General features: G+C 38.5%; 2 protein-coding genes across 2 annotated transcripts in view; one reads left to right on the forward strand and one right to left on the reverse strand.

Moving 5' to 3' along the window:
* The window catches only part of LOC135085267 (uncharacterized), a 198,835-nt gene that overhangs the window by 125,732 nt on the left and 51,593 nt on the right, over positions 1 to 21,510 (forward strand). The window lies entirely within an intron of this gene.
* On the reverse strand, positions 10,098 to 19,928 carry LOC135085218 (uncharacterized). Its single transcript, XM_063979974.1, has 3 exons — positions 19,814 to 19,928; positions 11,131 to 11,273; positions 10,098 to 10,643 (listed from the first exon to the last, which is right to left on the reverse strand). Exons 1-3 carry the CDS (start codon positions 19,926 to 19,928, stop codon positions 10,098 to 10,100), a joined length of 804 nt encoding a protein of 267 aa, XP_063836044.1.

Raw genomic sequence — 21,510 nt, forward strand, 5'->3', positions numbered from 1 at the left:
AAAAATGCTTTTATAAACGTATCAGCATTGACTGAAAGTGGTTTTGTCAGTCGTTGCCACGTTTTTGAGGTTCAATGTTGTTTTTATAACTGTGGCTATTCCATACTAGCGGCCCGCCCTGGCTTCGGACGGGTAGATATACAAAAATATGCCTTTATCAGAAAAATATTCTAATATTCAATACAAAAATACAAATCTTTCTTGTTTATAAAATCAGAAAAGATTGCCTAATTCTTTCCCTTCGTGCGTCAAACAAGAACTGGAAAATGGCGTGCAATTATTTCTATGTTGTAATGATGATGTACTGGTTTGTTAGTAAAAGCCTCAATCGAAGTACTATAGGTACTTGCGAAAAGTTCTTTTAATTGTAGCTTAATAATATAGCTAAGTGTTCTGTCGACTGTAAAAGACAATTTCTCGCCGAAGTGGTTCAGTAGGCATTCTTGTGTTTGCTGAAGTACTTGGCTAAAAAGCATTTAATATAGCACCAGTAAGTGCTTCGATCATGCTTGTAGAGAGAGTAAGGACGGAGATAAGTTCGTTTACATATTTGTCAAGCTCTTCATTGCTTAATCAATACCATCATCATGAAGCGGTGCTGTTCAAAGACTGTGCAAGTGAACTGAGCATTACATTTTGCTGCAGGAGCGTCACAGTTAAGTCCTAAGAAGCATCTAATGTCATGATGACCTTAATCTTTATGGGAAATGTTGCTGGCGTATATATTGGACGGTCTGTTCAGTGTAACACGACGTCATAATGCTCGCTTTGAGCTCATTCCGACCCATTCTGTGAATGGGTGAGCTCATCATTCTTGCATTTTGTGCTAAAGTTTCACTCATTTAATTAATGAAATGACATCAAAATATTTTACAATACCATAAAATCGAATTATGAAAAACTGGTTAGCGGTAACTAGTTAATGGTTTACATTAATTAGTCCCGAAGAAATAAGGTAGATGAATAACGGTGTCAATAATGTTGGTTATATTTGTAATTTTTCCCAGGAGAAGAGTGATTCATTAATGATGCCTTCTAGTTCATTCAAATAAATACTAGTGGGTTTAATTCTGGGGTTCCCTGTGTGGTTGTCTGCCTTCAGTTTCTGGTGTCGCCATTTGCTCGCTCTGAATTCATTTTACCCTCATGTCGAGGAGAGCTGAGCATTTTTGCATTTGGCCGCTGATTCTGTAGGTAAGTTTGCCTTTGCACACCTAAAAAGGCAGCTCCAAATTTTTTAAATCCAAATTCTAGAAATTTCTTAAAAGGTGTGTAAGGTAAGTTCTCATGTTAATCTGTTTATTGATTGACAGTCTTCCTCACAATAAAAACCTGGTCCACATTATGAAAATGTCGTATGGAGTGTTCTGATAATATAAATCTTTAATCTTCTGTGGGTTTTTTGGATTTAGCTGGATCGCTATTAGTAACGTACTTATGTACCTACTTACGTGATGATCAGGGACTACCTGCAGAGCTCTTAGTGCTTTGGTGCGACAGGTTAGACTTCGAGTTCGTCATTTTGTGTGGTAAATTTCCTACCAATAATAAAATATAATAATACCAATTGACATGCTCCATTTAAATTTTTGTGTTAGCGGTGACGTGCTCTTGTGATGCGGCCATATGCTCGCTCTGAGCTCATTCATTCCTGCTGCAGGAGAGCTGAGCATTTCTGCATTTGGCTGCTCATTCTTAGTGAGCTTTGCTTACATTCGTTAACTAATAAATTGCATGGAAACTGAGTTGTTTCAAATTCATCTGAACTGCGTTTGCCGTTGGCTGCCGTCTTTGGAAACGTGGCGGATGCCTCCAGTTTGACGTGTTGATACGCTATATGCTCGCTCTGAGCTCACTTATTCTTCTTCTAGAAGAGAGCTGAGCATTTCCGCATGTAGCTGTTGATACACGTTTGTTTAGGTGCTTATTAAGCGCTCCAAATGATCAAGAGTTGGAAAATGCTTTTATAAACGTATCAGCATTGACTGGAAGTGGTTTTTATCAGTTTGTTGCAACATTTGTCGAGATTCAATGTTGTTGTTATAACTGTGGTTATTCCATACTTAGCGGCGCGCCGTGCCCGGCTTCGCACCGGTAGGTATATTTGAATAGGCCTATATTAATCAGGTTTTTTAAATATTCAATACTAAAATACAAATCTTTATTAGTGCCGATTGCCATATCGCTTTTTGGAATGGCGTCCGTCTGGAAACATTGGCATTATGGATACTTCAGATATTATTTATGATGATGGTGATTATTATGGCGGTATGTATTGCCCCGCGTGCGTGACACCCGCAAGTGTCCTTTTCATACAAGTAATTATTGTTTGCGTGGAATACGCACGCGGAGGGTGAGGGGACGCAGGCCATCCCGCGTGCGTGATGAAATCCACACGATATTAAAAACACCCTAAATACAAAGTTTTTAAGAGACTGCCTCGTCTGTTTAGTGTGACATTTGAGACGCCATAATGCTCGCTTTGAGCTCATTTCTACCCATTCTGCGAATGGGTGAGCTAAGCATTCTTGCATTTGGTGCTAAAGTGCCACTCATTTAATTGATGAAATGACATCAAAACATTATACAAAATCTTGTATAACTGGTTAATGGCTTATATTAATTAGTCCCGATCAAATAAGGTAGATGAATAACGCTGTCAATAATGGTGGTTATATTTGTATTTTTTCTCAGGAGAAGAATGATTAATTAATGATGCCTTCTAGTTCATTCAAATAAGTACCTACTAGTGGGTTTAATTCTGGTGTTCCCTGTGTGGTTGTCTGCCTTCAGTTTCTGGTGTAGCCATTTGCTCGCTCTGAGCTCATTTTACCCTCATGTCGAGGAGAGCTGAGTATTTTTGCATTTGGCCGCTGAGGCAAGTAAGTTTGCTCAGCACACACCAAAAAAGGCAGTTCCAAGTTTTTCAAATTCCATAATAAGTATGTTGTGTGAGTTCTCAAGTAAGGCTGTTTATTGATTGACAGTCTTCCTCACCATAAAAACCTGGTCCACATTATGAAAATTTTGAAATATATTTCCTCTTTCTAGTTAACGTTTTGCGCGCTAGCTCTTGTTATAGGTACAGTCAGGGGTTTTGCCTGGGTGAGCCGAGTTAATCTTCCAATCCTGATGGTCACATGCTCGCTCTGAGCTGAATGAGCTGCTCTCTTGCAAGCTCCACAAGCTCTTTGCTTGTTGAAGACAGCTGAGCATTTTTGCATGTGGCTATCCATTCTGTGTGGATTTTCCTTTGTATGTAACTGAAAGGGTTGTTTGAAATGCATCACATCCACTTGCGTGGTTGTTGGTCACTCATCTTAGGGGCAACACATGGTGCTGGTCAGCTGGTGTGCCCTCCATCAGACACTGTGGTGCGGCCATATTACACTTGCTTCGAGCTCGCTCTGTGACTGGCAACCATTATTGTGTTAGCCCTTAACAAATTTTTTGGCCTTTTTTGTAAAAATTCTGACCCATTCTGCGAATGGGTGAGCTAAGCATTCTTGCATTTGGTCGCTAAAGTGTCATTTTTACTTAATTCATTGATGGAATGACATCAATCAAAGTAATATTTTACTAAATTTTATAAAATCGAATTTCTATTAACCGGTTTTTGTGATTTGTCCGATTCAAATTATGAAGATGAATTTATGATAATACCCGCCTAGAACGCGGTATTATAATTACAAATTGTTATATTCGTTTCAAGTTCTTAATTTATTTTTTCTTGAGAGGGATCTTAGATCTTAGTCTTAAATGAGATGACCATCTCTCCATTTTATTATATTATTATATTGTTCTGACGATGGGTGTTCTAAGGTACCATTATGCTCGCTTTGAGCTCACCAGTTTCCATTCTGTGAGTGGGTGAGCTGAGCCTTTTTGTATTTGGCTGCTCCTTCTTAGTGAGCTTTGCTTACATTTGTTCACTAATAAATTGCATGGAAACCGAGTGTTCAAATTCATCTCAATTGCGTTTGCCGTTGACTGAAGTCTTCGGAAACATGGTTCTAGGATGCCTTTAAATTCACAAATTGATAGTGTACAGCTATAATTATGGTGTATTAAAATTAAAAAAAAAATGATTCTAGTTAATATTCAATAAAAATACAAATCTTTTCTCTTTATAATATTGGTACAGATAGCCTACGTGTACGTTATAGATTTGAATTGTTTCGCTAGTATCCTACTTTGGAATAAGTATGCATGCAGGGGTATGTCAGAATTGTTCTGCTAACATGATGAACTCTTTATGTCAGCCGGATTCTTTCACAGGATTGTACGGACAGAGGTAATGTAGCTTGTGATTTTTCTGCACTACCAAATTGACATACTCCTTTTCAATTTTTGTGTTAGCGATGACGTGCTCTTGTGATGCGGCCATATGCTCGCTCTGAGCTCATTTATTCCTGCTGCAGGAGAGCTGAGCATTTCTGCATTTGGCTGCTCATTCTTAGTGAGCTTTGCTTATATTCTTCATTCAATAATTCATTCCACGGAAACTGAGTTGTTTCAAATTCATCAGAACTGCGTTTGTCATTGGCTGCAGTCTTTAGAAACATGGTTCTAGGATGCCTCCAGTTTGAAGTGTTGATACGCTATATGCTCGCTCTGAGCTCACTTATTCTTCTTCTAGAAGAGAGCTGAGCATTTCTGCATGTAGCTGTTGATACACGTTTGTTTAGGTGCTTATTAAGCGCTCCAAATTATGAAGAGTTGGAAAGTAGTTTTACAAACGTCAAATCAGCATTGACTGAAAGTGGTTTTGTCAGTTCGTTGCCCTCTTTTTTGAGGTTCAATGTTGTTGCTATAACTGTGGCTATTCCATACTAGCGGCCCGCCCTGGCTTCGGACGGGATATATACCAGAATATGCCTTTATCAGTAAAATATTCTAATATTCAATACAAAAATACAAATATTTCTTCTTTATAATATAAGAAAAGATTGCCTAATTTTTTTCCTTCGTTCAGACAATAACTGGAAAATGGCGTGCAATTATTTCTATGTTGTGATGATGATGTACTGGTTTGTCAGTGAAAGCCTGAATCGAAGTACCTATACTTGCGAAAAGTTCTTTTGATTGTAGCTTAATATAGCTAAGTGTTCTGTCGACTGTAAAAGACAATTTCTCGCCGAAGTGGTTCAGCAGGCATTCTTGTGTTTGCTGAAGTACTTGGCTAAAAAGCATTTAATATAGCACCAGTAAGTGCTTCGATCATGCTTGTAGAGAGAGTAAGGATGGAGATAAGTTCGTTTACATATTTGTCAAGCTCTTCATTGCTTAATCAATACCATCATCATGAAGCGGTGTTGTTCAAAGACTGTGCAAGTGAACTGAGCATTACATTTTGCTGCAGGAGCGTCACAGTTACGTCCTAAGAAGCATCTAATGTCATGATGACCTTAATCTTTATAGGAAATGTTGCTGGCGTATATTTTGGACGGTCTGTTCAGTGTAACACGACGCCATAATGCTCGCTTTGAGCTCTTATACCCATTCTGTGAATGGGTGAGCTAAGCATTCTTGCATTTGATACTAAAGTATCACTCATTTAATTAATGAAGTGACATCAAAACATAATTCAAAAATTAAAACCTAATAAAAGGAATTATAAAAAACTGGTTAGCGGTTTACATTAATTAGGCCCGATCAAATTAGGTAGATAAATAACGCTACCAGTAATGGTGGTTATAGTTGTAATTTTTCTCAGGAGAAGAGTGATTCATTAATGATACCTTCTAGTTCATTCAAATAAGTACTAGTGGGTTTAATTCTGGGGTTCCCTGTGTGGTTGTCTGCCTTCAGTTTCTGGTGTAGCCATTTGCTCGCTCTGAGCTCATTTTACCCTCATGTCGAGGAGAGCTGAGCATTTTTGCATTTGGCCGCTGATGCAAGTAAGTTTGCTCAGCACACACCAAAAAAGGCAGTTCCAAGTTTTTCAAATTCCATAATAAGTATGTTGTGTGAGTTCTCAAGTTAGGCTGTTTACTGATTGACAGTCTTTCTCACCATAAAAACCTGGTCCACATTATGAAATTTTTTGAAATATAGGAAACGGTGCGATTATTAATATGTCGTGGTCATGGGTATCATGGGAATAAATTGCATGGAAACTGAGTTGTTTCAAATTAATTTGAACTGCGTTTGCAGTTGGCTGCAGTCTTTGGAAACATGGTTCTGGGATGCCTCCAGTTTGAAGTGTTGATACGCTATATGCTCGCTCTGAGCTCACTTATTCTTCTTCTAGAAGAGAGCTGAGCATTTCTGCATGTAGCTGTTGATACTCGTTTGTTTAGGTGCTTATTAAGCGCTCCAAATGATCGAGAGTTGGAAAATGCTTTTATAAACGTATCAGCATTGACAGAAAGCGGTGCTGTTCAAAGACCGTGGAAGTGAACTGAGCATTACATTTTGCTGCAGGAGTTTTAAGTCCTAAGCGTATATTTTGGATGGTCTGTTCAGTGTAACACGACGCCATAATGCTCGCTTTGAGCTCATTCTGACCCATTCTTTATATGGGTGAGCTAAGCATTCTTGCATTTGGTCGCTAAAGTGTCACTGGCGAAATGACATCAAAGTACATAAAATTGAATTTTGAAACACTGGTTTTAGCCATCGTCCCGTTCAAATTATGAAGATGAGATTTTTAAAATCTCTCCTTACGCAGAATGGTGCCTTTCTCTTGTGTATATTTCTTTTGGGTGATTAATAGTGGTAATGGTAAGTTAATGTGGTTTGGTCTCTGTACCTACAGCGCATTTCTGCATTTTCTTCATTCTCTGCATTCTCGGGATTCTAGATGAGATTTTTAAATATCTCATAATGAGATCTCCTCATACATTTGTTTTGCGAATAATGTGTTGATTTTTTGGGTAATGTTAATGGTCCCTGTTCAGTGCACACATACTATATTGGTTTGTGGTGGTATTCAAATAAGCCGCACGTTTTGTTCAGTGTGCCACTGAGACGCCATAATGCTCGCTTTGAGTTCATTTCTACCCATTCTGTGAATGGCTGAGCTAAGCATTCTTGCATTTGGTCGCTAAAGTGTCCCTTTTACTTGGTGTGCGCGTGCCCTTGTGATGCGGCCATAATATGCTCGCTCTGAGCTCATTTATTCCTGCTGCAGGAGAGCTGAGCATTTCTGCATTTGGCTGCTCATTCTTAGTGAGCTTTGCTTACATTCGTTCACTAATTAATTGCACGGAAACTGAGTTGTTTCAAATTCGTCTGAACTGCGTTTGCCGTTGGCTGCAGTCTTTGGAAACATGGTTCTGGGATGCCTCCAGTTTGAAGTGTTGATACGCTATATGCTCGCTCTGAGCTCATTTTATTCTTCGTCTAGAAGAGAGCTGAGCATTTCTGCATGTAGCTGTTGATTCACGTTTGTTTAGGAGCTTATTAAGCTCTCCCAATTATGAAGAGTTGGAAAATGCTTTTATGAACGTATCGGCATTGACTGAAAGTGGTTTTGTCAGATCTTTGCCAACTTTTTCGAGCTTCAATGTTGTGGTTCTAACCGTAGCTATTCCATACTAGCGGCCCGCCCCGGCGTCGCACGGGTATACAATAGAATAATAATATGCATTTGTTAATGAGACAAAAAATGAAATATTCGATACAAAAATACAAATCTTTCTTCTTTATAATATAATTCCCTTATTGCCTCTTTCCCGGTGTGGTTTTTAGACAAGAGTCGGATTATGTCGGGCGTATATTTGACATCGTTTGTTTGCCTAATATAAATAAATAAATTTTATTGGTGTTTATGATGATGATGAATTATTGAAGAAGTGAAAGAATTCTAGACGTTTTTATTATGGTGGGCCCGTGATTGTGTCCCCTTGTACACTTGCGATAGGTCCTTTGAATCAGACCTCTTTGACTTTCAGAATACTTTGAAAGACAATAATTTCCCGCCGAAGTGGTTCTGCAGGCATTCTTGTTCTTCTTGCTGAAGTACTTAGCTAAAAAGGATTTAATATAGCACCAGAGAGTGCTTCGATCATGCTTGTAGAGAGAGTAAGGACGGAGATAAGTTCGTTTACATATTTGTCAAGCTCTTCATTGCTTAATCAATACCATCATCATGAAGCGGTGCTGTTCAAAGACTGTGCAAGTGAACTGAGCATTACATTTTGCTGCAGGAGCGTCACAGTTAAGTCCTAAGAAGCATCTAATGTCATGATGACCTTAATCTTTATGGGAAATGTTGCTGGCGTATATTTTGGACGGTCTGTTCAGTGTAACACGACGCCATAATGCTCGCTTTGAGCTTTTATTATACCCATTCTGTGAATGGGTGAGCTAAGCATTCTTGCATTTGATACTAAAGTATCACTCATTTTAATTATTGAAGTGACATCAAAACATGATTCAAAACTTAAAGCCTAATAAAATGGAATTATGAAAAACTGTGTGGGTTTAATTCTGGGGTTCCCTGTGTGGTTGTCTGCCTTCAGTTTCTGGTGTAGCCATTTGCTCGCTCTGAGCTCATTTTACCCTCATGTTGAGGAGAGCTGAGCATTTTTGCATTTGGCCGCTGATGCAGGTAAGTTTGCTCAGCCCACACCAAAAACGGCAGCCCCAAATTTTTCAAATTCAATAAAAAATATGTTTTGTGAGTTCTCAAGTAAGGCTGTTTATTGATTGACAGTCTTCCTCACCATAAAAACCTGGTCCACATTATGAAAAATTTTGAATAATATATTTCCTCTTTCTAAATTTACATTCTGAGCGCTTGTCCTTGTCATAGGTACAGTCAGGGGTTTTGCCTGGGTGAGCCGAGTTGACCTTCCAATTCTGATGGACACATGCTCGCTCTGAGCTGAATGAGCTGCTCTCTTGCAAGCTCCACAAGCTCTTTGCTTGTTGAAGACAGCTGAGTATTTTTGCATGTGGCTATCCATTCTGTGTGGATTTTAATTTGTTTGAAATATGAAACCACTTGCGTGATTGTTGGTCACTCATCTTAGGGGCTATACACATGGTGCTGGTCAGCTGGTGTGCCCTCCATCAGACATTGTGGTGCGGCCATATTACACTCACTTCGAGCTCGCTCTGTGACTGGCAACCATTATCGTGTTAGCCCCTAACTGATTATTGGTATTTTAATAAAAAAAGCCTGGTCCACATTATGAAAATGTCGCGTTGAACTACTGTAAATTGTAGCGATTGGTGATTCGATTTTTGTGCGACTAGTTTTTACGAATAGTTTTCGGTATTTATGGAGTGTTCTTATCAGAACATCTTTCTCTCTGTCATCTTTCTGTCTGTTTTTTGGATTTAGCTGGATCGCTATTAGTAACGTACTTATGTGTTGATCCGGGACTACCTGCAGAGCTCTTAGTGCTTCGGTGCGACAGGTTCGACTTCGAGTTCGTCATTTTGTGTGGTAAATTTCTTACCAATAATAAAATAAAATAATACCAATTGACATACTCCATTTAAATTTTTGTGTTAGCGGTGACGTGCTCTTGTGATGCGGCCATATGCTCGCTCTGAGCTCATTAATTTATTCCTGCTGCAGGAGAGCTGAGCATTTCTGCATTTGGCTGCTCATTCTTAGTGAGCTTTGCTTACATTCGTTCACTAATTAATTGCATGGAAACTGAGTTGTTGCAAATTCATCTGAACTGCGTTTGCCGTTGGCTGCAGTCTTTGGAAACATGGTTCTGGGATGCCTCCAGTTTGAAGTGTTGATACGCTATATGCTCGCTCTGAGCTCACTTATTCTTCTTCTAGAAGAGAGCTGAGCATTTCCGCATGTCGATACCTCTGGGCTCAAAGGTCGTAAAGGACAAAGTACGACTTTTCAGGAGAAGCAAAAAACGTTTTTTTATTTTTTTATTCGACAGTAACTGTTGGAGCTTAGGTTTATAATTTGTAGTTTTGTAGGATCTTGAAAATAGGGGCCTTTTCAATAATAAGCCATTCTTCGGTGAACTTTGGGGTTTACTTCGGTTTAAACAATATTATAGGTACATTACAGAAAATAAAGCCTTTCTCGTTGGCGGTAAAAAAATGGAAGCGACGCTTCGGTTGGCGGTCGTCGCATAGACAAAAATTCTCTCGGCTCCATAGACTTCTTTCTATGGAGCATGCTTGATTATAATAGAGGGCGCTAGCGTCGCCGGTGGTGGCGCTGATGTAGCAGCGCGAACATACTGGGGCCCGTTGAAAGCAGGTGACTGGGTTTCAACTTCATTCGAAGGCGGCAGTGCGACGAGCTTGTTGAGAGCACGGCGGACAATTCCTTTGGCCGTGTTGACATCCACAACTCTGGTGATATTGTCGGGTCCGGGGTAGAGTTTGACAATCCGTCCTAGGCGCCATTTCATAGGTGGGGCGTGGTCTTCTTTGAGTAGGACCAGGTCGCCTTCCTTGGCTTGATGCTGCATTGTCCTCCACTTCGTTCGGACCTGGAGCTCTGATAGGTACTCCGTCCTCCATCTGTCCCAAAATTGCTGCCGGAGTCTCTCTATGATGTGGTAGCGATTGGTAGACTTCAGTTCTTCAAGCGGATGAGATGGCACCGACATGAGTGGACGACCGATGAGGAAGTGGCCAGGAGTGATAGGAGTCAGGTCAAGAGGATCGGAAGATAGAGGTGACAGGGGGCGGGAATTGAGGATTGACTATTTGCGCGAAGAGCGTAGTAAGTTCTTCAAATGTTAGTGAACTATTGCCCGCGACCCGTTTTAAATGAAATTTTGACGATTTAACGCCGGCCTCCCATAAACCGCCGAAATTGGGGGAGTATGCCGGTATAAACTTCATGGTTATGCCTTCGCTACTAGTAAAATTGCATACGGGCTGACGACTTGACCGCAACATTCTACTTAATTCATTGTTTGCCCCAACGAAGTTAGTGCCGTTGTCGCAATGGATCGTATGGGGTTTGCCGCGGCGAGATACAAAACGTCGAAGACATAAAATAAAAGCTTCAGTACTTAGGTCACTGACCACCTCAAGGTGGACAGCCTTGGTTGTAAGACATACAAATATACATAGATAACATTTGGTGATGCGATTGCCACGTCCTTTACGACTGGATATTTGAAATGGCCCGGCAAAATCGGCGCCACAATAATAAAATGGGAATGACACATTAGTGCGGTTGACCGGCAAGTGGCCCATAAGGGGCTGCATAGTCTTGCCGCGCCAACGGATGCAAGTGACGCAGGCCTTCGTGACGCTGCGAGCAAGCGCCCTGCCACCCAGGGGCCAGAAGGTGTCCCTGATGGAAGCTAGCAGGAGCTGAGGCCCTGCGTGAAAAAGACGTAAATGTTCATCAATTAAAATCAATCTAGTTAATCGATGTTTATCTAAAATTATAGGATGATTTTTATCGAACTCGTGATTAGATAATTTTAGCCTTCCTCCTACTCGTAGGACGCCATCTGCGTCGAGGAATGGATTTAGAGGTAAAAGTTTAGACTTATGATGCAATGGTTGGCTCTTTGAAATAGCATTAATTTCTGTATGAAAAGATTCAAATTGACAGAATTTAATTAACAATGTTTGAGATTTATTCAACTCTTCAACTTGTAGTGAGCCCGTAATCTTAGCTTTGTTTTTATTAACATTGTTGGCAAATTGCAATACATAGGCAAATATTCTTTTTAATTTACTATAGGATGAATATTTGTCAAAATCAATAAATGTAGGTTTTTCAATATTTAAATGAACTTTTAATTCGGGAACTTCAACAGAAAAATTAATAAGTTGCTGTGGCCACTCTACATAATCGTGTGCTAGGTAAGGAGGCCCTGACCACCATATACTAGTAGGTTCTAGGTCTTGGGGTTCGACTCCTCGAGAGGCCAAATCAGCCGGATTGAGATCCGTAGGAACGTGTCGCCAAGTGTGACCGCTTGTGAGCTCGTTAATTTCTTGAATTCTGTTAGAAACAAAGGCTTTTAGTAATTTTTGAGGTGTTTTGATCCAACTTAATAAAATTGTAGAGTTAGTCCAAAATACTACTTGTTTAAAATCCAATTTTAGAGATTTTATTAATTTAGAACATAGGCGAGCTCCCAAGAGGCCACCACAGAGCTCCAGTCGCGGAATAGTTGTAGGTTTGATAGGCGCGACTCGAGCCTTGGCGCATAATAACTTGACTGAAACATTGTTATCTTTGTCAATTGAGCGCAGATAGATACAGGTGCCATAGGCATCCTGTGATGCGTCCACAAAACAATGCAACTCAATTGATATGGGTTCATTACAAACAACATGGCGAGGTATGTATAATGAAGATAGTTTATTTAGATTATTGGCAATTATAGACCAATCTTTGGATAAGTTAGGCGGCACTGGATCATCCCAGTCCAATTTTAGGCTCCAAAGCTTTTGTAGCATAATTTTGGCTTTAATAGTGCATGCAGATAATAGTCCCAGTGGGTCAAAGATTTTACATGTCATGCATAAAATAGAATAATCATAAAATAGTTTAGTAATTGGCAAATTTGAATCAATATCAATTGAAATGCAATTAATCTAGTTTAGGAGACTAACTTACCCCTAAAATATCTTGTCTTTGTTTAAAATTAGGTAACTTTAACATATGGGGGTGAAATTCATCAATTTCCCAAAATAACTTTAGTGAATCATGTATTTCCTTACTGAAATAACAATGAACATTAGAATTTGATTGTAGAATAGGCTGGGTATGACTTATAGGCCCAGAAATAGTTTACATTTATAGGCTGGGTTTACATAGGCCCAGAGATTAGTTTACATTTATAGGCAGGGTTTACATATAGGCCCAGAAATTAATATTTATTAGGCTGGGTATCACATATAGGCCCAGAAATTAGTCTTTATTAGGCTGGGTATTACTTATAGGCCCAGAAATTAGCCACCCTAAGTGGGATTGTTGCAAAATAGGTTTGTTGGATCCTAACTTAATTCGCTTTGAACCTACAATATCCCAGAAAACGTCTGCCCCCAAAAGTATATCGACAGTGGAGGGACAGTAAAATAGAGGATCAGCAAGCTCAAGATCGGTAGGCAAGTTAAGATGCTCAATATTGACATTCATAGATGGTAATTGTCCAGTTATCTCAGGCACAACTAAGCACTGCACCTGCTTCTTGAATGAACTAACTTTGGATTTTAGAGTTAACTTACAACGTTCTGTTATAGAAAACGCGACATTGTTGATCCCAGACACACTCATCGAGTTGATGTCCTCGGTAAGCAAACTTAATTTTTGTATGAATGCATCAGTCACAAAAGACGATTGGCTGCCCGTGTCTAGCAGAGCACGCGCTTGGTACAAGTTATTATTGGATTCAATCTCAACCATAGCAGTACATAGGAGGACTTGGCCAACTGAAACAGCTGAGAGAGATATAGGCAAGGAAGGAACAGTAATGTTATCGGCTTCCTTAATATTGGGTTTGTCAAAATGTAACAAAGTATTGTGCCTAGACTTGCACATACGACATGATCCTTTCAGTCTACACTGAGAAGAAATATGGCCCTTACGAAGGCAAGTATTACATAACTTTAGTCGAGTAACTTCATTGAGTCTGTCTTCAACAGACAACTTTTTGAAAGTTGGACATCGGTAAGTTGGATGAGATTGACTACAAATGACACATGTAGGGGTATAGGATGTGGCAATTGCATCACTATTGTCTTCCAATGACACTGAAAAAGACTTGGTTGTATTATTGTTAGACCTTTGAAAACTTTTAGTTTGATAGACGGGCTTCTCTACCTTATTTATAGAGGTAGTTTCTAAAATAGCAGCCCTATTTCGCAAAAATTGAAAGAAATTATCTAGTGTGGGCAAGCTTGGTAAGGTACTCTTATGCTCTTCCCACTTACAATTGGTAGAAGTATCTAATTTAGAAGATACTAAATATATTATCAAGGCATCCCAACTATCGGTGGGCAGACCCAAAGTATTTAGAGATCTCAAGTTTTTAGTGACATTATCAATTAAATAGCGTAATGCCTTATAAGACTCTTTGTTAATTAGCTCAATTGAAAACAATGACTTTAGGTGATTATTAATCAAAATATTTTTGTTGTTGTATCTCTCGCATAACAATTCCCAAGCAACAAGGTAATTTTTGGATGTAAATTCAATAGATTTTATAACAACAAGAGCACTTCCCTCTAGTGATGATCTGAGATAATGAAATTTGTTTATTGCCGGAATAGAATCATTGGAATTAATTAATGAATCAAAAGTGTCATGAAACTCTAGCCATTTTAGGTAATTTCCATCAAATGTAGGCAATTTTATAGTTGGCAACTTGATATTATTAAATTCTTGTGAGTGACTGCCGTTGGAAACACTACATGCATCACAAATCTTTGAATTGGAATTTGGAGTAGCAGACTCAATTATTTCTTGGAAGCTAGACAAAGCAGAGTACATGTCACTTTCTATTGATTCTCTCTCTTGTAATTGAATATCTAAATTGTCAGAGTTATTTTCTATTATTGTTTGCAATTTATCGAAGGATGAAAATAGTTCTTGACATTTTTCTAACCGAATAGTGAGCTCCTTAAGTTTTGCACCTTTAAGGTCACTCGGGTTGATCAATTTAATAGTTTGCAAGTAGTTTTTAATTGAAGTTAGACGGCCTTTGATAGAACTACGTTGCCTATACAATTTAGTGAGGTCCAATTTGGCGGATCTCTCGTTATAGTCATCACTCTCAGACATTTTGGCGCACAAACAATGAAATAAGCAAATAAAATGTGCAGGTCAAACTTGTATAGCGGTCCTTTGCGCAACTCGTGCGCGTCGCAGCCTCAGCCCGATGCCCCGAAGCTTTACAACTGCCCTGACGCCGCCCGCAGCAGAAGCGGAGATCGGCAGCTCAGAGGTTAGCACGCGTGATAGGCACCCCCACGTTGTAGGCCCGATTAGACTGAAACAGTTCGGCGTGTGGTGTTTAATGCGTGCAAAAGCTAATAGCGAAGGCACAAACAGGAAGACAGTGAAGAGCGACAAGAAAAGAACCCACCTGTTGCTTGGAGAATTTGAAATATACTTAGCGAGTTAACATGAAAACTTTGGATGAAACACTTTACGACACTCCATGCGCATTACAATCGTGCAATAGGTTATAGGTGCTTGGAATCTTGGATGGAGGCCTGGATTTGGGTTTAGCATCGGTTCTTCATCGGAATCATCGTTTTTCAGCAGTTTTCTTCGTGTTCGTGATGTCTACGGTCGCCAAATAACATGTTGGAGCTTAGGTTTATAATTTGTAGTTTTGTAGGATCTTGAAAATAGGGGCCTTTTCAATAATAAGCCATTCTTCGGTGAACTTTGGGGTTTACTTCGGTTTAAACAATATTATAGGTACATTACAGAAAATAAAGCCTTTCTCGTTGGCGGTAAAAAAATGGAAGCGACGCTTCGGTTGGCGGTCGTCGCATAGACAAAAATTCTCTCGGCTCCATAGACTTCTTTCTATGGAGCATGCTTGATTATAATAGAGGGCGCTAGCGTCGCCGGTGGTGGCGCTGATGTAGCAGCGCGAACAGTAACTTTTTTGTTTTTTGAGCTATTAAAATATGACTTAGGAAGAAAGTGCTTAGAATTCACAGCATTTTCCGAGGAGGTATTGAGAAACTAGACTAGAGCTGTATTTACTGAGATAGATTTCCTTTACGCCCTCAAAATTACAATAAAAAGACCTTTACGCCCCTCAAATATTCGTCCTAGGCAAGTTACTCAGGACGTAAGTCTCTTATTATTTCACAAAACTACAAAACCAAGGTAATAAATGACAATTTACATAGTTTTATAGGTTTTCATAGGTCGTAACGGAACACCCAGGTAAGGTATTATGCAAGGGTAAATTGATAATTTAGCTTAAATATTTAATGTTTTATGGTATTTGATATGTAATATACCATTTCTTCACACATTTTTAATGAATTATGGTCTTTTAAATAATATAAAATGATTTTTCGTAGCTTTATAATTTAATGCACACAATTTATGAAACTATTTAAGCAGAAGATTTGATATCTTCGAACTAGAAGATACCATTTTCGATTAATTCCGATATAAGAGCGAATTTAGAAAATAAATATTATGACGCTTTAAAATAAAACTTCATAAATGTTTACCTACTATATACGAAAAGCCGAAACCAATTTAATTTTATTTATTTTTATTTAATCATTATTATTGTAAAAAAACTACAAATGGCGGACTTAATTCCATAGTCTGTCAACCAGTTGACCTTATGATAATGCAGATCGGATAGAATTATTAAGGACAAGCGAAAACCAAACTATAAATTATTCTAAATTCTAAATAGATTAAAAATTATTATTCATACTAGCTTAAAATTATGTCATTTTACTTGATATAAAAGTAGAAAGGTTAGGTAAGTAAGATTACAAGTAGGAAGCTTTCATTCCAGTAAAGTACATCCACTTACTTTACTGTAGGAGTAATAATACCGTTTTTAATAGCCGATTATTTTTAATATAAAATTTAAGTTCGAAAAAAAGTGCATTCACGGTTTTTAGTAGATTAAGTCTCAACTAACACTATATTTTCCCATGTTGTGTAAATATTTTTCCTACTACATAAATATTAGCTGATCCAAATAACTTTAGAAACTATACTTATTTATTATAATTGTTAGTACCTACAGTAAAAGTGGTTTTGACCAAGGGCGTTAGTCAAAATTACTAGGAAATCATTAAAAACAATTGATAAGTGTAGCATTTGTGTGATTTGTGCATAGAAAATAATGACACCTTAAGATACTACAGTAAGGTGACTTTTTTTTCTCATAATATTTTAACAAATCTAGCTTTTTCATTTTTCTTTTCATTACTTAATTAAGTTAGGATAGTCATCATAAAAATCATAAAAACATGCTATAACATGCTTTCATTTTCTTAAATCATCTTTTAATGATCTTTTACCTGACAAATACGTAGTTTCTTCAAATATGAGAAATAATAAAAAGCAACATTTCTTTGCCCTATGTAGGTAGATGTCATCATTTTAATAATGTACAGACGACGGCACGTCAACGTAACCACTGTGGGTTCTTGAGCAGTTGTAATAGGGGCGAGTTTGGCAACAAAAATGGGTAACCTGATGTGCTGTAGTGTGTACAATCACATAAATACACTCTAAAATAGTTTTATTACATATTTTTGATGATTTTTTTAGTTCTTTCGTTTGTTCCAAACGCACCTACTTAAATACAATAAGAAACGTCTATAAAATTAACCTTCTCAGTTATTATAATATCTTCTCTTTGTAGATTTTTAAAATATTTGTTTAGATAATCTAAGGGCGTAAAGGACAAATTATTTAGACTTTGGTATGAAAATGTTAGGTTGTATAGGACAATAGATATACTTCATGCACATTATACGCCCAAAAAATTGTGTTTACTTGTTCTTTACTACCATGGTAACTGTACAAAAAAATCAAATGGTATTTACATCCCAATTTTCAGGATGATTTCTGTTTAGCTTATCAAAAATGATGGGTCGTAAAGGCACTTTTTTTGAGAATTTCGACAAACTAAATATACAGATCGATAGATAATTAAATTCTGAGTAAAACTGTATAAATAACTCATTTTCGGTATTTTGTCCTTTACGACCTTTGAGCCCAGAGGTATCGATGTAGCTGATGATACACGTTTGTTTAGGTGCTTATTAAGCGCTCCAAATGATCAAGAGTTGGTAAATGCTTTTATAAACGTATCAGCATTGACTAAAAGCGGTGCTGTTCAAAGACCGTGTTAGTGAACTGAGCACTACATTTTGCTGCAGGACCGTCACAGCTAGGTCCTAAGTCATGATGACCTTCATCTTTATGGGAAACGTTGCTGGCGTATATTTTTGACGGTCTGTTCAGTGTAACACGACGCCATAATGCTCGCTTTGAGCTCATTTCTATCCATTCTGAGAATGGGTGAGCTAAGCATTCTTGCATTTGGTGCTAACGTGTCACTCATTTAATTGATGAAATAACATCAAAACACTATACAAAAACCTTCTAAAATCGAATTTTGAAAAACTGATTAGCGGTAACTGGTTAATGGTTTACATTATGTAGATGAATAACGCTACCAGTAATGGTGATTTGTAATTTTTCTCAGGAAAAGAGTGAGTCATTAATGATTCCTTCTAGGTCATTCAAATAAGTACTAGACTACTAGTGGATTTAATTCTGAGGTTCCCTGTGTGGTTGTCCGCCTTCGGTTTCTGGTGTAGCCGTTTGCTCGCTCTGAGCTCATTTTACCCTCATGTTGAGGAGAGCTGAGCATTCTTGCATTTGGCCGCTGATGCAGGTAAGTTTGCACAGCCCACACCAAAAACGGCAGCCCCAAATTTTTCAAATTCCATAATAAGTATGTTGTGTGAGTTCTTTTGTTAGGCTGTTAATTGATTGACAGTCTTTCTCACCATAAAAACCTGGTCCACATTATGAAAAGTTTTGATATAGGAAGAGGTGCGTTCCTGGTATGCCATCTCCCTCAAGTGTCGTTCATTGTCTGGATAAGATTTCCGGATAAGCCCTTTGTAGACTGAAAGGGTTGTTTGAAATTCATCGCATCCTCTTGCGTGGTTGTTGGTCACTCATCTTAGGGGCTATATACATGGTGCTGGTCAGCTGGTGTGCCCTCCATCAGACACTGTGGTGCGGCCATATTAGTTACACTTGCTTCGAGCTCGCTCTGTGACTGGCAACCATTCTCGAGCTAATTCCAGACTGTTTCGGTCTTTTTGTAAGAAGCCTGTTCTACATTATGAAAACGCTTCTGAACTGTGTTTGCCGTTGACTGGCTGATTTGGATGCCAATTTTGGAAATATCGTTCTCCGAATAGCCATTCGGTTTGACGTGTTGATACGCTATATGCTCGCTCTGAGCTCACTTATTCTTCTTCTAGAAGAGAGCTGAGCATTTCTGCATGTAGCTGTTGATACACGTTTGTTTAGGTGCTTATTAAGCGCTCCAAATGATCAAGAGTTGGTAAATGCTTTTATAACGTATCAGCATTGACTGAAAGCGGTGCTGTTCAAAGACTGTGTAAGTGAACTGAGCATTACATTTTGCTGCAGGAGCGTCACAGTTAAGTCCTAAGAAGCATCTAATGTCATGATGACCTTAATCTTTATGGGAAATGTTGCTGGCGTATATATTTGACGGTCTGTTCAGTGTAAAACGACGTCATAATGCTCGCTTTGAGCTCATTCTGACCCATTCTTTATATGGGTGAGCTAAGCATTCTTGTATGTGGTCGCTAGTGTCACTCTGTTACTTATTTAATTGATGGAATGACATCAAAGTTACACTGTACAAAACCTTATAAAATCGCACTTCTGGTTCTTGCCATTTGTCTGGTTCAAATTATGAAGATGAGGCTTCTCTTAGTTAATTAATTTTCCATGTTTGCTGATATTACTTATTTATTTATATTTGTAAGTAGGTGATGCATATGATGTATAACCTGATATGGTATTTGTTTTTGTATTGGTAGTATGTGGTTTGATCCCTGTTCAGTAAGCACATACTATTGGTTTGTGGTGGTATTCAAATAAGCCGCACGTTTTGTTCAGTGTGCCACTGAGACGCCATAATGCTCGCTTGGAGCACATTCTGACCCATTCTTTATATGGGTGAGCTAAGCATTCTTGCATTTGGTCGCTAAAGTGTCACTTTTACTTGGCGTGCGCGTGCTCTTGTGATGCGGCCATATGCTCGCTCTGAGCTCACTTATTCCTGCTGCAGGAGAGCTGAGCATTTTTGCATTTGGCTGCTCATTCTTAGTGAGCTTTGCTTACATTCGTTCACTAATTCATTGCACAGAAACCAAGTTGTTTCAAATTCATCTTCATTGCGTTTGCCGTTGGCTGCAGTCTTTGGAAACATCGTTCGCGGATGCCTCCAGTTTGACATGTTGATACGCTATATGCTCGCTCTGAGCTCACTTATTCTTCTTCTAGAAGAGAGCTGAGCATTTCCGCATGTAGCTGTTATATACACGTTTTTTTAGGTGCTTATTAAGCGCTCCCAATAAGAAGAGTTTGAAAATGCTTTTATAAACGTATCAGCATTGACTGAAAGTGGTTTTGTCAGTCGTTGCCACGTTTTTGAGGTTCAATGTTGTTTTTATAACTGTGGCTATTCCATACTAGCGGCCCGCCCTAGCTTCGGACGGGTAGATATACCAAAATATGCCTTTATCAGAAAAATATTCTAATATTCAATACAAAAATACAAATCTTTCTTGTTTATAAAATCAGAAAAGATTGCCTAATTCTTTCCCTTCGTGCGTCAAACAAGAACTGGAAAATGGCGTGCAATTATTTCTATGTTGTGATGATGATGTACTGGTTTGTTAGAAAAAGCTTCAATCGAAGTACTAGTATAGGTACTTGCGAAAAGTTCTTTTAATTGTAGCTTAATATAGCTAAGTGTTCTGTCGACTGTAAAAGACAATTTCTCGCCGAAGTGGTTCAGTAGGAATTCTTGTGTTTGCTGAAGTACTTGGATAAAAAGCATTTAATATAGCACCAGTAAGTGCTTCGATCATGCTTGTAGAGAGAGTAAGGAAGGACGGAGATAAGTTTGTTTACATATTTGTCAAGCTCTTCATTTCTTAATCAATACCATCATCATGAAGCGGTGCTGTTCAAAGACTGTGCAAGTGAACTGAGCATTAAATTACATTTTGCTGCAGGAGCGTCACAGTTCAGTCCTAAGAAGCATCTAATGTCATGATGACCTTAATCTTTATGGGAAATGTTGCTGGCGTATAATATTGGACGGTCTGTTCAGTGTAACACGACGCCATAATGCTCGCTTTGAGCTCTTATACCCATTCTGTGAATGGGTGAGCTAAGCATTCTTGCATTTGATACTAAAGTATCACTCATTTAATTAATGAAGTGACATCAAAATATTTTACAAAACCTTATGAAATCGAATTATGAATAACTGGTTAGCGGTAACTGGTTAATGGTTTACATTAATTAGTGCCGATCAAATTAGGTGGATGAATAACGCTACCAGGAATGGTGGTTATATTTGTATTTTTTCTCAGGAGAAGAGTGATTCATTAATGATGCCTTCTAGTTCATTCAAATAAGTACTAGTGGGTTGTTTAATTCTGGGGTTCCCTGTGTGGTTGTCTGCCTTCAGTTTCTGGTGTCGCCATTTGCTCGCTCTGAGCTCATTTTACCCTCATGTCGAGGAGAGCTGAGCATTTTTGCATTTGGCCGCTGATGCAAGTAAGTTTGCTCAGCACACACCTAAAAAGGCAGTTCCAAGTTTTTCAAATTCCATAATAAGTATGTTGTGTGAGTTCTCAAGTTAGGCTGTTTACTGATTGACAGTCGTTCTCACCATAAAAACCTGGTCCACATTATGAAAAGGTTTGAGATGTAGGAAACAGAGCGTTTTTTATTTAATTGATAATATTAGTAGGGTGTTTCATGTACGGCAAATATCTGAGCTGAGTTTTATCTGCCAATACCTA

This window comes from Ostrinia nubilalis, chromosome 28, assembly GCF_963855985.1.
Source record: "Ostrinia nubilalis chromosome 28, ilOstNubi1.1, whole genome shotgun sequence".
Classification (NCBI taxonomy): Eukaryota; Metazoa; Arthropoda; class Insecta; order Lepidoptera; family Crambidae; genus Ostrinia; species Ostrinia nubilalis.

Bases quoted from the DNA above. Each gene is read 5' to 3' on its own strand.
- LOC135085218 (XM_063979974.1), bottom strand. From the start codon at position 19,928: ATGTCAAACTGGAGGCATCCGCGAACGATGTTTCCAAAGACTGCAGCC. The intron at 11,274-19,813 runs GTAAGCAAAGCT...TTTTTCACGCAG, and splicing joins CAATGAATTAGTGAACGAAT to GGCCTCAGCTCCTGCTAGCT. The intron at 10,644-11,130 runs GTCAACCGCACT...TCGCGCAAATAG, and splicing joins CCCTTATGGGCCACTTGCCG to TCAATCCTCAATTCCCGCCC.